General features: G+C 44.8%; 1 protein-coding gene across 4 annotated transcripts in view; it reads left to right on the forward strand.

The window, feature by feature from the left end:
- Positions 1-15,592, forward strand: part of ANXA6 (annexin A6) — a 72,495-nt gene that overhangs the window by 36,095 nt on the left and 20,808 nt on the right. For all 4 annotated transcript variants that reach the window (XM_077326539.1, XM_077326541.1, XM_077326540.1 and 1 more), the window contains 7 exons: positions 2,227-2,305; positions 3,696-3,777; positions 5,741-5,835; positions 7,126-7,239; positions 9,930-10,020; positions 12,238-12,317; positions 14,168-14,221. In XM_077326539.1, the coding sequence (XP_077182654.1) occupies positions 2,227-2,305; positions 3,696-3,777; positions 5,741-5,835; positions 7,126-7,239; positions 9,930-10,020; positions 12,238-12,317; positions 14,168-14,221 (595 nt within the window). The remainder of the gene's footprint in view (positions 1-2,226; positions 2,306-3,695; positions 3,778-5,740; positions 5,836-7,125; positions 7,240-9,929; positions 10,021-12,237; positions 12,318-14,167; positions 14,222-15,592) is intronic.

Genomic DNA, 15,592 nt, shown 5'->3' on the forward strand with positions numbered 1-15,592 from the left:
CTTTCCCGCAGAGTATGCATCGATAAATCTTGAGGCCGTTGCACCTCCTGGACTCCAGTATCAATACAATTTTTTCCCCAGAGAGATCCTTTAAATCGGTTACTTTCACTGCAGATCCATATTTCTTTTGATTGATTTTTGTACACTGTTGCTTTGAGATGGCTGTATGTCTTTTTAAAAAGGGTGTCCTTATCTGGGCCGCAGAACTCCGGCATCCCATTTTCCGTCTCCAGAATTTCAGATTTCTCTTCTACTGTTGGTTTTCCACCTTGTTTAGAGCTGTCATCAGCCACTGTTATTGATCCATTATTCCTGTTAAAGACGTCTTCCTTGGCATCTTGGATCTCCTTGAAGATATGAATTTCAGATTTCTCTTCTGCTGTTGGTTTTCCACCTTGTTTAAAGCTGTCATCAGTCACTGTTATTAATCCATCATTCCTATTGAAGACTTCTTCCTTGCCATCTTGGATCTCCTTGGAGATATTTTTGATCAATCCATCTAAGAATACTTTGTAATCTTGGGTTTGTATCTCTATTAGATGAGCCAATCTTTTTAACATAGACATGATTTTGACTTAAAAAAAAACCCGGCCTCAAACAGTTTTACAAGTGGCCAGTAGAGGTCCTCTGTTTTATCCTCTGATGTTCCGGCACAGGCATGTGACGTATTGAAGTGAGTTAAGGCAGAGATTCTCGTACTGGCACAGAGTTCTCTTGAGATTTTCCCATTCACAGCTCTTATCTTCTTATCTTCGAAAACCAAAACAATTACAATAAGAGCTTTTGCCAATTAATTCGAGTTGATTTGAGTCCTTCTTCTGCTTAGTTAGGAGAATTAGCCTGCCTCTTAACGAGGTGGCTTCAGGCAGAGCAGAGTAAGAGGAGGGGGGAAACAAAGGGCTTTGATGCAGGAAGAAAGACGAAGAAAGAAAAAAAAACGAGAGATACTTGCAGTAAATGATGTTTTGGAACTCAGCCGATGTCCTCCCCTCAGTTCAAAGCGTTCATTTGTGGTAAATCATCATGTAGGGTTGAAGCAGATACTTTAAGATTGAAGAAAGAAAAGAAAGTCCGAGGTAGAAAATGGCAGTCGTCCTCTGGACCTGGAACGCTGACAGCCTATAATCCAGGGAGATATACTCCCTAAAGGATTGGAGACGGCCCCAAGAACTTCCTGGGTAGAAAGGTGAGGTGGGGTTTGCGTACCCCTCCTCTTTTCTGCCAATTGCTTGCACAATTGACCCCTGTCAGGCTTCAGAGATAGCAGAGCAGATGCCCTGCCACCCTCTCAGGACGACATCTTTAGCCACACCCCCAAGTTTTTATTTTGGATGAATGAAGCTCCTTCCCTAGTTCTCACTTTATCTTCATCCAGTTTTTTGCATTCCCAAATTGTAATATGAGAGACCTTTTTATTCCTGGAGTATTTTGTCCAGGGTCTCTTGTATAAAGGGCATTCCAAGGATGTCAACTCTAGGTCGGTTTTGGCAAGCCTTTGATAGTCTGTATCTGAAATGGCCAACTTTGATATTCTCCCAATAGGTGTTTGATAACTAAAAGTCTTTGCCCGAAGTGACCCTATTTCATTTACATGCAGTTGATCACCATGATATTGGTAATGACACCTAGCAGGATGTCAGTTTGGCACGTGGCACCTGATATAAAATTCCAACATAAAATGTAGTACTTTTTTCTGCCTTACCAGTGAAACTGTAGTTAAGATCACTCACATTTTGATTAAAATTGCATTGTGTGCTTCCAGTTTGGCAGGACTGTTGCTCAGTGATAGTCTTCGCAAATAGAAGCTCCCAGGTTTAATTCCTAGCATCAGGAGATTGTAGGGGACAGTGCTGAGAAGACCCCCCCCCCCCGTCTTGCTGAGAATTGATTTTGCTGACCACATTGACTTCTTCCCAGTCCTGAATCTCTGAGAACTCCTGTCAGTCAGAGTCAAGAGGCATTACTTAACTAGATGAACCAACAGATTGGCTGCAGTTTTGACTTTTTAAAAATAATGTAATGAGACCAAAACCTGTCCTAATTATATCCGAAATAGTTGTGCTCCAGAAAACTTTCCAAGTGTGGTAAGAGGTGGCCTTGGTTTGGAATGGGGGGTGCAAAGTCAAATGGCATCAGCTGATTTCTGCAGGACCTGAGTTATTGTATCATGTGTTTGTGTGTCTCAACAAGTTCATGGCTCTTGTGTCCTGTCCCCTCCCATTCCAGTTCTGCAGGTGAGTTCTTCCCTGAAGCTGCGCAGGTGGCCTATCAGATGTGGGAACTTAGTGCAGTGGCCAAAGTAGAGGTCAGAACCCAGCCCCTTTCCTCCTCTGCTTCTCGCTGGCTTGAAACGACGGCTTCTCCTCACTGCATGGTGCTGACTGCCTCCCTCACCTTTCCTAGTCCTGGTGGATAACTTTTCCCGGTCAGTGAGCTGAACTGCAGCTGAACGCTTTTTAAAAAGACCCAAATTTACTGGATACCAACCCTCCCCATCTTGTGTGCGCTTCGGAATTAACCCTTTAATATACCGATTGCTTCCCTGTTCACAAGAGTTTGAATGTTTTCACTTGAATAGTGGAGAGATGAAAAAAATAGAGCACAGCCATAACAACCAGGACTGTTTTGTGTTTGGCATCCAGTGTGTATGTGTGACCTCAATCTGGTCTCTTGAGTGTGTACATAACGCTGGAAGATAATCGAAATCTGCCTTGAGAAGCCTTGTTTGGAACTGTACCAAGGAAGTCATGAGCCTCTTGTGGCGCAGAGTGGTAAGGCAGCTGTCTGTAAGCTTTGCCCATGAGGCTGGGAGTTCAATCCCATCAGCCGGCTCAAGGTTGACTCAGCCTTCCATCCTTCCGAGGTCGGTAAAATGAGTACCCAGCTTGCTGGGGGGTAAACGGTAATGACTGGGGAAGGCACTGGCAAACCACCCCGTATTGAGTCTGCCATGAAAACGCTGGAGGGCGTCACCCCAAGGGTCAGACATGACTCGGTGCTTGCACAGGGGATACCTTTACCTTTTTACCAAGGAAGTCAATCCACTGTATACCCCCTAACCTATCCTCCTTCATTCCCCCTCCCGTGAAATATTCAACCTCTTAATCTCCTTCAGATGGTGAATTTGCACATTTTGTGTGTGTCATGGAAGTTGTAGCTATTACTTGATTACCTACATGTGAAAAAGTGTTATCGCAGAGTTGCTTCTCATCTTGTCATGTGATTGCTTAGCAGGAGGAAGTAATAAAACTGTTTGGACTTTTTTCTGATGCTGAAACAGAGTGTATGAATTCACCCCTAGATCTTATGCACATGGAGCCCATGGAGAGCCAAGTTGCCCGTTCATAGAGTCATCACTTGATCATGAATTAATATTCAAAATGCAGTTGGTGTGCCTATAACGATGTTCTGGGGGTGATTAAATGCCCTCAAAAAATCAAGGAACATCCTCCCTTCAAGACAGTAAAATCCATCTAGGTGCTCTCCATTTGTTCTTATGGCTGTTCCCCCCCCTCCACCATGAGTGCCATAACGCTTTTTTGGGGGGAGGGGGTTTGTTTGCCATGGGTTACTTTTTCTGATTCAGCTTTCTCTAAACCTGGTAGCTGCTCTGTGTTTCCTCTGCCCATTAGTGCCTCTTCTGCCTCCCTTTCTCTCTCTTGGTTTTAATTTAAACACACTTATTCTTTCTGCAGTTGAAAGGAACCATTCATCCAGCTGGAGATTTTAATGCTGATGGAGATGCCAAAGTACTAAGGAAAGCAATGAAAGGTTTTGGTAAGTAAGCTTTTACATGAAGTGTATTGCTTTGTATAGGCTGATATCTTTTCTTTTGTGGGAAAAAATATTATGGACTTATAGGAAGGTCAGAAATTTCTGAAAATCTTAAAATCCAATAATCTTTTCTTAAAGCAATATTTTTCACTTGCAAGGGTGTGTCCCCCCCTTCATCCCTGGGTTTGCCTAGAACATACTAAGAGCAGCTGTTACAGCATGCAACCGTTTCCACATGGTGTCCCAAATTAGGCATTCATGTCAGTGTTTTGTTCCTAGAAAGCCGGTGCTTCATTTTAAAGGGAAATATGCATTGTCTGTGATGGACAGCTGACTACTGATAATCTATACTGATCTGAGAACCTTGACTGATGGGGGATTCAAATGGAATTCTACTGTTGGCCTGAGAGGGTGGCAGTTGACAGTGGCAGTTAGGAAAGGAGGATTGAGGAGGATCCTGAAATAGGGAAGTGAAACTATCAGTCCTTCTCTGAGGGAAGTAGCTCCAAGGGAAGTATTAAAGAAGGAAAATTAGAACCTTTGTATGATCCTGACTTCCCACAATTTTGTGATAAGTAAACTTATGCCTAGTCATATAAGAAATCACAGCCAAAGTGTCTCTCTTATAAAGACCTGACTGTAGAACAAAACAGCTACATTTTTGATGTATTGTATACAGTTATACAAAGTTTCCCCCATTCCTGTGTCCATCTCATCTACTAAGTTAATCAGAAACCTACTTGACAGTCTGACGTAACCATTTCCCCCAAAAAGTGTAATAAAGTTTGTGTTGTTAATTAATATCGGCCTCTCATGGGCCATAATCAGATATATATCCACAAATGGTTTTTTTTGGTTCTTCAGCATCCTAGACTGGGTCAGAATATATCTATGTACATTTTAAACATCTGGCTTTACACATAAAGCAACATTTCTAAAGCCCAAATCAATCTGCTTATGATTTCACTTCTCCTTTACTGTCTGTCTCTTTCCTGGTTCTTTGTTGATTTTTGAACATGCATGCATACACATGGCAAGCTTAGGAAACAGCACAAAAACAAAAAGAGAAACTGGAATAATTCAAAACAGTAGGGCTGCAGATTAGTTTGTATGGTAGCCAAAGTACATTGTGCCAGAAATTCCAACTAAGCCAAATGTTTGGAATGGTGGTTCTCCTTAAACATCACAAACTGAAGAGATTGTTCAAATAATATAAGTCTCTCATATCTCACAGATAGCTTACCAGTTGACAGTTTCACCTTCACATCTAAGTCTGGGTGGGCTCCTGATGGACCCCATCTGTTTTGCTGTGCTATGAAGCTAGTTGTGGTTTTTCTGACTATTACCAGTTCAGACTTCTAAACCAACCACCTTGAGGCACATTTGGCAGGAAGGAAATAAGAATGGGACCACTTCAGAACTGCTAAAACGTTTGCAAGTGGTTACTGTCGAGTCATCGAAAACATAATCTGCGACAAAGGAGAAAGGTACTGTAGACCACAAGTGAGGGAAGAACATAAATGAGAGGAATGTTTCTCTTTCCATTTTTCTCACAGGGTGGGGAGATCTACATATTCTAATAACAAATATTGTATTTACCTCATTTGAAAGGGAGAGACATACCTGTCTCCCTTTCCCCTCCTCAGATTCATCTTTTCATAGCCTCTAACACACATCCCCAGGAGACAGTCTGCAGATACAGAAAGGGTTAAGTCCCGCCTCTACATCAGTTTTCCACTACCAAATGCCCCTGCTTCTGCCAGTGTTCTCTCTGTAAGATATCTGAGCGAATGTATGCCCAGAAGACTTACTCATGAGGACACGTTTTTTGCATCTGATGTCCAAAACGGACTGTTTTCAGGTAGCTATTGGCAGCTGAACCAATATGTTATTTCTGCTGAGATCAGAGTCTTGTGAATTGCTCAGATGTCAGATGAGTCATAGTTTCTTTGTGTTGGGCTTTCAGGCACTGATGAAGGTGCAATTATTGATGTTGTCACACAGCGGAGCAACACACAAAGGCAAGAAATCATAAAGGTCTACAAGTCTCATTTTGGCCGGGTAATCAGCATTATGTCTCTTATCTTCCTACACATTAAAAAAGTTATTTATGTCATCTGGTCATGTGTCCTCAGGCTCCCACTGACGGTCTCCTTGGAAGTAGCCAAAAAGCTCTTTTAAAAACAAGATCTAGCATTTCATCTCTTTGTAATGAAAGAGCAATTGAAAGATGTTCACTAAACATCTAGTACTTTTTCCTTAAGCATTAATGCTGTCAACTTGGAGCCAACTTATGGTGACCCCATGGGGTTTCAAATGAAAAAGACATTCAGAGGTAGTTTGCCATTGCCTGCCTCAGTGGATCAACCCTGAACTTCCTTGGTGGTCTCCCATCTGAAGCCAACCTTGCTTAGCTTCCAAGATCTCATGAGATTAGGCTGACTTGAGCCATCTGGGTCAAGGCCATAGCCTCTTGCATAAATCATTAGGGCTTCTGTGAGTATCTATTTGAAGCATTTTGCATGAGAGCAGCAAATCCTCTTTCTTTTCTCATAAAGGTTGCCTCTTAGATGCTTGTCCTTTTGAGGAGGGGCAATGTCAAAATAACAGTTCACATGCCATGGAGAACACAGAGTGGGTTGAGGGTCCTCACTATTCATAACAGTCATAAAGATCTGCAGATCCTCCCTTCATTCCTGCACGTAATATTGTATGATGTGGACCATGAGTGCGGCAGGTGTGGAGAAGCAATCTTCCCTGTGCCAGTTTCCCAATCAGCAGTAGTCCTGGGAGTGCACTGTTTGGCCCACTGGGAAACCCTGTGTGTAAGCATGTGCATTTCCCCAGCATTTCCCCAGCAGGCCAGATAGTGTCTTCCCACTTGGATAATTTCAGGTCAGGAAAATTGGGGAGGTGGGAGGCTGGCACTTTTATCCATGCAAGCCACAAGGCATAGTCCAAATTGGCTGGGGAATTGAAGAGAACCTGGAACTCATATGTGACTGTGTGTAATATGTGAACTGGCCATGGCAGCTTAACAAATCAGTGCTTTCAGTTTTCAAAAGATTACATCCTGCATTATCTAGTGTTCATAAGAGCTTAGAATTAATGTACAATAAAAATGACTGTTATAACAAAGTAAACTCTCTGAGTATTACTTTGTTTATATTTTGCATCCGGAACTTGAGACGCCTGCAGCTAGTTTTGCGGAAGTGGACTGTCAATGGGAAATTATGTTCTTATTTTTCCTGGCCAGGTTGGTGGGGCGGGGGCAGGGTGGTTCATATGTTCAGAATTCCTAGCATAGTGTGTTCTTTTTTACCTGTTCTTTGTCGGTGTTTCTTGTGACAGGATCTGATGGCAGACTTGAAATCTGAAATATCAGGGGCCTTGGCAAAGGTTATACTTGGACTGATGATGACACCAGCGCACTATGATGCTAAACAACTGAAGAAAGCCATGGAGGTGTGAATGCATTCATTAATTTTATTTGATAACATTTCCAGGCTGCACTGAAGCCTTCTTTTTATCTATCTGTCTCCGTCTCTCTCTCCCTATCCATCCATCCTCTTATTGACCGCCACTCCCAGATTCTGCCGGCTTGTGGCAGTTTAGAGTACAATTATAAAACCCACATAAAAATACAAATACAAGACTGGCAGCATAAAATCCCATCTACGTCCTCCTCCTCGACCTGTCCCTACCCGGCAGCAACCCCACACTGCCCTCTTGTGGTTCAAAATGCACATCATCATGACAGAAAAGGAAATGCTATCCTGTTTTGTTTTTTGCGTGTGTGCCCAAAGGACTGGTGCTATAGAAACAATTGCAGCTGAAACACAGTGTGCATGTTTGTGTACTGGCATCCATAGATCTAGAACAGTGGTCCCCAACCTGCGGGCCGGGCCGCGAAGGCCATGGCGCCGGGCCGCGAAGGCCATGGCGCCGGGCCGCGGCTCCCTCTCCCCGCCCCGCCCCCCCCGCAGTAAAAAACTTCCCAGGCCGCAAGCTTGCGGCCCGGGAAGCTTCTTACTGTGAGAGGGCGGGGAGAGGGAATCAGGGCCGGGCTGTGCATCGCGCGGGTGCGGCCCGCGGGCTCGGCCAGATGTGCGGGCACGGCCCGCGGGTGCGGCCCGATGCACGGGCGCGGGCGCGGGCCGATGCGCGGGCGCAGCCCGATGCCCTGCCGGTCCCCAGCCTCAGAAAGGTTGGGGACCACTGATCTAGAACATAAAAATTAGTCTAAGGCAAAGCATTTATATGTTTGGTCAAAAACATATTCTGCTTTTTAAAAGCTGGGATATAAATCAATTATAAATGGATTATATGATGTTATATATTGTTTTATAACCCATTATAAAGCAAAAAAAAAATACAGTACAGAATTCCAGCTGTAGTTCACTGCTGTCAGATGCTTATTCAAGGTCTGTGCAAAAACACAGACTTACCAGCTCTACAGAACACCAACAGTGAAAAGAGTTTGTATACTTCTGTAGGCACCCCTTCCAGACCTGCTTTTGTATGGGATCTGGTGTTAAGAAAGACTGTATCATTGAAATGGGAAAATGGTAGTTAAATTGTACCATTAACAGTGTCTGGCACAACTTGATTGGATTGGTGCCCTCTGTAGGGAGAGGTGATTGTAGTGTGTGGCCCAGAAAAAACAGCATTGACTTGAAACAAGGGTTTCTTCTCAATTCCATAGTGAACTGCCACTGGTTTTCTAATAAAAACATAAAAGCCCTGTTGATTCAGACCAGTGGTCCATCTAGTCCAGCATCCTGTCTCACAGTGGCCAACCAGTTCCTCTTGAGGGCGAACAACAGAGCGTAAAGGCCAAGACCTTCCCCTGATGTTGCCTGGTGGCACTGGGCTTCAGAAGTAGACTCCCTCTCAATTTAAAAGGTTGCTTTAGTCATCATGGCTGGTATCTAAACCCTTTTAAAGCCATCTATGTGTGTGACCATCACTTCCTCCTCTGACAGCGAATTCACATTTTAATCATTCTTTATGTTGAGTAGTTATTGCCCCAAAAGACTTGAACAATTGACTACTGTTCTTTATTATCTAGAAGTCAGTATGTTGACATGCCTCAGCTACAAAATTTGGACTGTTTCCACACACAGGTACAAACCGCTGCCTCCTACTTGCAAACGTGCGATTGTAAGCCACATGTTTTCAAGCCTCCTTTTGTGAGACCCCTCCCATGTTTTCTCTCTGCCTTGTCGCGGCTTTTTGCCTCCTGACGAGGCTGCAAGGGAAAACAAGCCAAACTTCTTCCCGCACTCCACAATCACAACAAGCCACCAATCACTGCACAGTGGTTCTCTTGTGGACTAAAACCTTCTTCCCCCTCGAGCCCCGAGATCAATTTGTTTTTTTAAAAAGGCACTTCCATGTTGCTGTGTGGTAATACCACAACACAAAAGCATTTTTAATAAAAAATATTAACACTGTCATGTTTCTATGGAGAAATGCCAGAACGATACAGCATATTCGCCCCTTTTTTTGATTCATGATGTTTCAGACTCTATTTATGTCTCGGTAGATTTGTAGGAGGCTGGAAACAGTAATTGGACCCCAAAGAGGGATTTTGTGTAAACAGTGGGCTTAAAAACAAAGCGCACAGACACCTTGCTGATCAGGAGAGGGCTGCTTCATCATGCGTCCCCCCCTTTCCCCACCACCTGAAAACACAAATAGGACTGTGTTTTGCTTACCTGATCCTAAATAGACTGGACATTTTACAGAAGGTATTATTTTACCTTTGACAAAGTATCTTTGTGGTCCCACAGCAATGCAGACTGCACCGTTTTTTAAAAATAAGATTCTCTGAGCAGGAAATGGAAAGGCGAGGGTGGGTGCAAGGGCAGGACAATGCTACAGAGACTATTGTGCCTTTCCCCCTCAATACAGGCTTGCCCCTGGTTGCTTGTAGGAGGTTTTGTCCATTTCCCTCATCTCGAGACAAATCTGGCCAAAACTGAAGCCAGCCCCTGGACAGCCTCGGGATGCAATGTCATGTGGAAGCAGCACTAAAACCCGGCAGCAACCATGGGGTGCCCAGGGGCAGATTCCTTGTGTGGAAACGGTCTGGGTACTTCCTGTATAATATTAGCAATGGATGAATGAGCAGATATTCGGTATTATTCCAGGGTGCTGGCACAGAGGAAAGTATTCTCATTGAAGTCTTGGCTACTAGAACCAATCAGGAGATCCAAGGAATTAATGCAGCATATAAAGAAGGTAGGTAAGGGACTGGAGATGGAGAATTCACAGGGGAGATGAATAACTGAGCAGTGAGGAAATCACTCAGCTACTCCATGAAAACATTCTTATTGAAAATCTGGAGCTTTTCCAAAGACGCTGAATGTACTCTGAGAGCCACCAAGCAATATTACACTGACTTATTCCAGTCTTGTTTTTATTTGATTTTGTAATTTTCAATTCACTTTACTTTCTGAGACTCAAGCTGGGTTACAAGAAAGCAATGCCATAAAACCACAAAAGAATCCGGTCATTAAAACTACAAACCTGTTCTCATTGATAACAGTTGTGCTTTGCAGTGGGCTTTGATTTTTATTTATTAGTGTACTCATAGACCACCATTCTCAGCCCAGCCAGCTTGTGGCGGTTTACATAAAAATCTTTAACCGCTCCACGGGAGCGGTATAAATAAAAGAGTAAGGGCCATTAAGGTGGGCCTTGTCTGGGATGAGGAAGGTTGCCCATTGGCCCCTTACCCTAGACTGACAATCGGAGGGTCCAATCGGCAGGCGCGAAGTGCCTGCCGATTGGCCCTCCGATTGTCAGTCCGGCGCCAAGGGCTCAGCTCGCGATTGGTCCCTTGGCCCTGGGCTGATGAATCGGGAGGCCGCCATTACCCACCTGCCCACTGACACACCAGGTAGGCGGCGGGCCTCGGGTGGGAGGCGGGGGGGGACACGCTGGTCTTTCCCGGCCTCGAAGCCGGCTCCTCAGGTGGGAAGGGGCGCCAAAGAGGCTTCGGGGTCGGGAAAGAGGCAGGGCCGGCGTGTCTCTGACAATCTTGGGCCTGGTCAGTGCAACAGAATGAGCTGAAAGAGTTGTTGTTGTTGTTGTTGTTATTATTATTATTATTATTATTATTATTTCGATTTCGATGGCTCATGGCGGGTTACAGTGTCTTAAAACGCCATTAAAACTCCCATTAAAAGACTTTAAAATGTCACAACATGGCGGCACAATAATAAGATCCCCTTCCTACCCCCATTCCTAAAAAAGGGGGGTGGAGGAGAAGGAGGTCAACGATGTTCAAGAAGAAGACCGGGGGAGAGCAGTCGATGTACCCCAGCAGCCCCAGCAGCTTCCTGTTCCCGCTCCCTACTTCCCAGCCACAGGACCTCCGTCTTGGAGGGCTCAGCTCCAAGTTGAGTTTCAGGCGACTCTGCTCAAACCATTCTGTCACCGCTTCCAAACATCTGGCAAATGGTTCCAGGGGGGAGTCTGGGTGGCCGTCCATGAGGAGATAGAGCTGGGTGTCGTCAGCGTACTGATGGCAGCCCAACCCAAAACTCCGTACCAGCTGGGCCAGAGGGTGCATGAAGATGTTAAATAGTGTGGGGGAGAGAACCGCGCCCTGTGGGACCCCATAAGGGAGTCCATAAGGGCGCAAGAGCTCATCCCCCACTGCAACCCTCTGGGTCCGGTTCTGGAGGAAGGAGCGTATCCAGCGCAAGGCTGTACCCCCGTATCCCCGTATTCTGAAGCCAAATGTGCTGTACCACTTTGAGCCTGCAGGTGGAAGTTCACATACATGAATTCATAAATCGACGCCGGGAGGTCCGGGGCCAGCGGGGCAGGGGGAAGCCTTCGGGGGCGGGGAAGAAGCAGGACTGGCGCGTTAGAGACACGCCAGCCCCGCCTCTTTCCTCGCCCTGAAGCCGGGAAGTCCGGGGCGAGCAGGCCGGGGGGAGCCTTCCAGGGCGGGAAACAGGCGGCCTTGGGTGGGAGAGGGGGGGGGAGCCACCCCGGCCCTGGTTCTTCCCCTGCCTCTGGGCCACGGTCCCGTGGAGCAGGGGAGGGTGGGTCCGCCTAGGTAGCCTGGGGCCCTGCCAGGAGGGTGGCTAGCGCCCGCTCTATTTTGCATACAGCTGACTTAATTTCTAGTATAGACATAAAAGCATAAGGCCCAATAAATCCACAGTACATCCAAAATGTACTTTTGTTATATTTCTCTCTTACTTTTGTTTTTCAGCAGAATGATGGAAAGTAACTAACAAAATAAATATATAGAGCAAAGTAGCCAAGCAGGCCTATGGAAGGGGACCACGGTATCTCCTCCCCTTCTTTCAGAATGGCTGGCTACTGATGATGTTGCAGGTGGGAGGCTCCAGGAGGCATTTGGGCCATGTGAATTGGAATAAGGACCTGTACTATGATGTATATTTCTGGTGTTATACCTGTATCTCTTTTCCTTCTTAGTTTACCATAAGTCTTTGGAAGATGCACTGAGTTCTGATACTTCAGGACATTTCAAAAGGATCCTGATCTCCCTGGCTCTGGTAATGACTTGTTTCTCTGGTGGTCTTCCCCTCACCTAAAACGAAAAACAGCTCTAAAATCCACAAGACTGATGCAGGTGTTATGGACAGATTAAGATTAAGATAGTATTTCCATCTTTCCTTCTGCAAAGTATTTGACAGTGGCACATCTGTCAAAAATTCAACAGCTGAATCAGTATGAGAAAGCACGAATTTATTAGGAATAGAATTTGCCCGGCCTTAAATGCACAATAGGCACGATAGGGGGGAAAGCTGGCAACTCTTCAGGGATGCTTTAAATTGCATTATGTTCTCCTTTCTTTCGCGATAAAGACACTGTGTGAGATACAGGAAATAACCAGTCATTGTACTGCATCCCAAACTGCTAGTTACACGGCAGCAGTCATCACAGCAATCATTTGGCAGCTGTGGTGTGTGCATTCCCCCTCCATAAAGAGCATCCTATTGAAGAGACAGGAGCACATGTTTCGGGGGGGGGGGGGCAGCTGGCTCCAGTAGAGAAATAATAACATAATATGTCCACATGCTCTGTTATAGCAAGTCCAGTGATGCAATTTCAGGATCTTGCAATCATAAGGCCTAATTACTACATTTCCCTTGAGGATGTCCCTCAGTTAGCTAGAGAAATCTGTTCTGAAGCTCTTTGCTTCCCAGGTGTATGCAGGCCCAATTCAGATCATGGTTGTAGCCCATGAAGATACCAGGGTCAGACGTTCCCCTGAACTCTTTTCTTGATCTGGAATAGTCTACGGAGTTTGGTTTGCTGTTTGCTCCCTTGGGGGCTGCCCGTTTAGCAAACACTACATGTTATGTTTCAATTATGACAAGGCCAGCAGGGCTCCTTGGGGAATCTTTCAGGGCATCTAAACAGCGTGGGTGTAGAAATCTAAGCCCCCACATTCCATGTGCTGCATTTCTAATCTGAATCAGACCTATTCATGCCCAGGAAGTATGGAATTTCAGAACAAAACTGACCAGGGATATATAACCTCAGACTTCCTTTTGACTTTTTCCCTGTTGCTACTGTCTTTGCTCTGATTTCCATCACACTTAATCTTTGTGTTTGTGAAGGCTCATTTCTTTTCAATTGCTTCTCTTATCAGGCTACTCAGTGGGCCTAGTTTTTCGCTTCCAGGTCTTTTTCAACGTCCTGCCTGTGTTAATCTTTAGCATAACCCCTAGCTTTGTATTAATCATGTTTATGTAATTTAAGCAACCTTGTTTTTTCTGGTGGGTTGTTCTTCCTTTGCTATAGCCTCTTTATTGCTGCTCCAGCTTTCTTTTAATCGTCGTGCAAATAAACGTACCTGTGTTCAACAAGACAATCTGGACGTTGGTTTTTGGGCCAGCAGAGACATTACAATGTGTATCATGAGCAAACTTCGCAGTTGCTCTTAGAAGAGTTGGGTGGGCAGTGGATTTGAAAGCTCTTACGAAGTGTATGAGGAGTGGGGGAAACAGCTGGATTCTTTATGAACACTGAGGCTCTGTTGAAAAAAGTATTATTACAAATTGAACCAATGGTGGAGCATTCAGCTCTTACATATTAACTACAGTAACTAAAATCACAGTCCCCAGACAATACATAATTAGTATTGTTTACTTGTGGTAGGTCTGCCGGTAGGTCTGCAGGGGTCTATTCCCCACTACTATCTGATTCAATAGACTAGTAGAATAGCATCTACTTAAGGCTTAGTGAGGGAAGAGAGAGGTAATAGACTTCAGACATCGTCCAGCAGCTCCTTTTGTTACCGTCTGCCCTCCTAAATCAGTGTTTGTGACATTTGTGCCTAGACTTCTGATACAGATCCTTTTTGTGTTTTTATTAATTGCTTTCATTTTAAAACCAGGGCAACCGTGATGAAGGAGGAGTGGACCTTGAAAAAGCTCATGAGGATGCCAAGGTGAGGACACCTGGGCCCAGAATGCCCACAATAACACAGGGATCACTGTTTCTCATTGCTTTTGTTTCAGTGGCTGAGAGTGGAAAATGTGCCAGCCCTGAAACTGATTCCCAATGCTCCAAACTAACTTGTGTCAATGTGAGTCACACATTTTTATCGCATTTAAAATAGCACACATATGATCCAAAGCCATGTTTTCTGGATAAGTATTTGTATCTGTCTGTTTAGATTCATAGAATCATAGAGTTGGAAGGGACCTCCAGGGTCATCTAGGCCAGGGGTAGTCAACCTGTGGTCCTCCAGATGTTCATTTGCTGGCAGGGGCTCATGGGAATTGTAGTCCATGAACATCTGGAGGACCACAGGTTGACTACCCCTGATCTAAGCCAGCCCCCTGCACAATGCAGGAACTCACAACTACCTGGCCACCCACAGTGACCCCAACTTCATGCCCAAGTGATCCCTCCACCAAACATCTCCAGAATCCAGCCTGGCCGGAAGGAAATTCACCTACCACCACACAGTGGTGATTAGTAATTCTCTGGGTATGCAAGGAAAGGCCACAAGAGACAAACATTGGTACATCCCTTCCTGCCCACCCACTCACAATCTGTCAAAATTCATAAAATCAGCATTTCTGTCAGATGACTATCTAGCCTCTGCTTAAAAGCTTCCAAAGAAGGAGAACTCACCACCTCCTGAGGAAGCCTGTTCAACTGAGGAACCACTCTTACTGTCAGGAACTTCTTCCAGATGTTTAGCTGAAAATTCTTTTGAATTAATTTCAATTCATTGGTTCTGGGGCAACAGAAAACCACTCTGCTCCATCTTCTATATGACAGCCTTTCAAGTATTTGAAGATGGTTATCATATCACTGCTTAGTCGGCTTCTCTCCAGGCTGAACAGACCAAGCTCCCTCAACCTTTCCTCGTACAACTTGGTCTCCCAACCCCCTCACCATCTTTGTATCCCCCCTCTGGACATGCTCCAGTTTCTCTATATCTTTCTTTAGCTGTGGTGCCCAAAACTGAACACAGTACTCCAAATAAGTTCTTGCCAGAACAGAGTCAAGTGATAACATTACTTTGCCTGATCTGGACATTATACTTCTTTTTAATACAGCCCCAAATCCCATTTGCCTTTTTAGCCACCGAGTCACACTGCTGACTCATGTTCAATGTATGGTCTACTAAGACCCCCCAAATGCTTTTCACATGTACTAGTGCAAAAACAAGTCTCATCCATCCTATAGTGATACATTTGATTTTTCCTACTTAAATGAAAAACAACAATTATCACTATTGAAATTCATTTTAGCCCAGTTTTGTAGCCTGTCAAGATAATTCTGTATTTTGTCTTTTGGTGTGTTT

Source organism: Paroedura picta, chromosome 3 (assembly GCF_049243985.1).
Source record: "Paroedura picta isolate Pp20150507F chromosome 3, Ppicta_v3.0, whole genome shotgun sequence".
NCBI classification, from domain to species: domain Eukaryota; kingdom Metazoa; phylum Chordata; class Lepidosauria; order Squamata; family Gekkonidae; genus Paroedura; species Paroedura picta.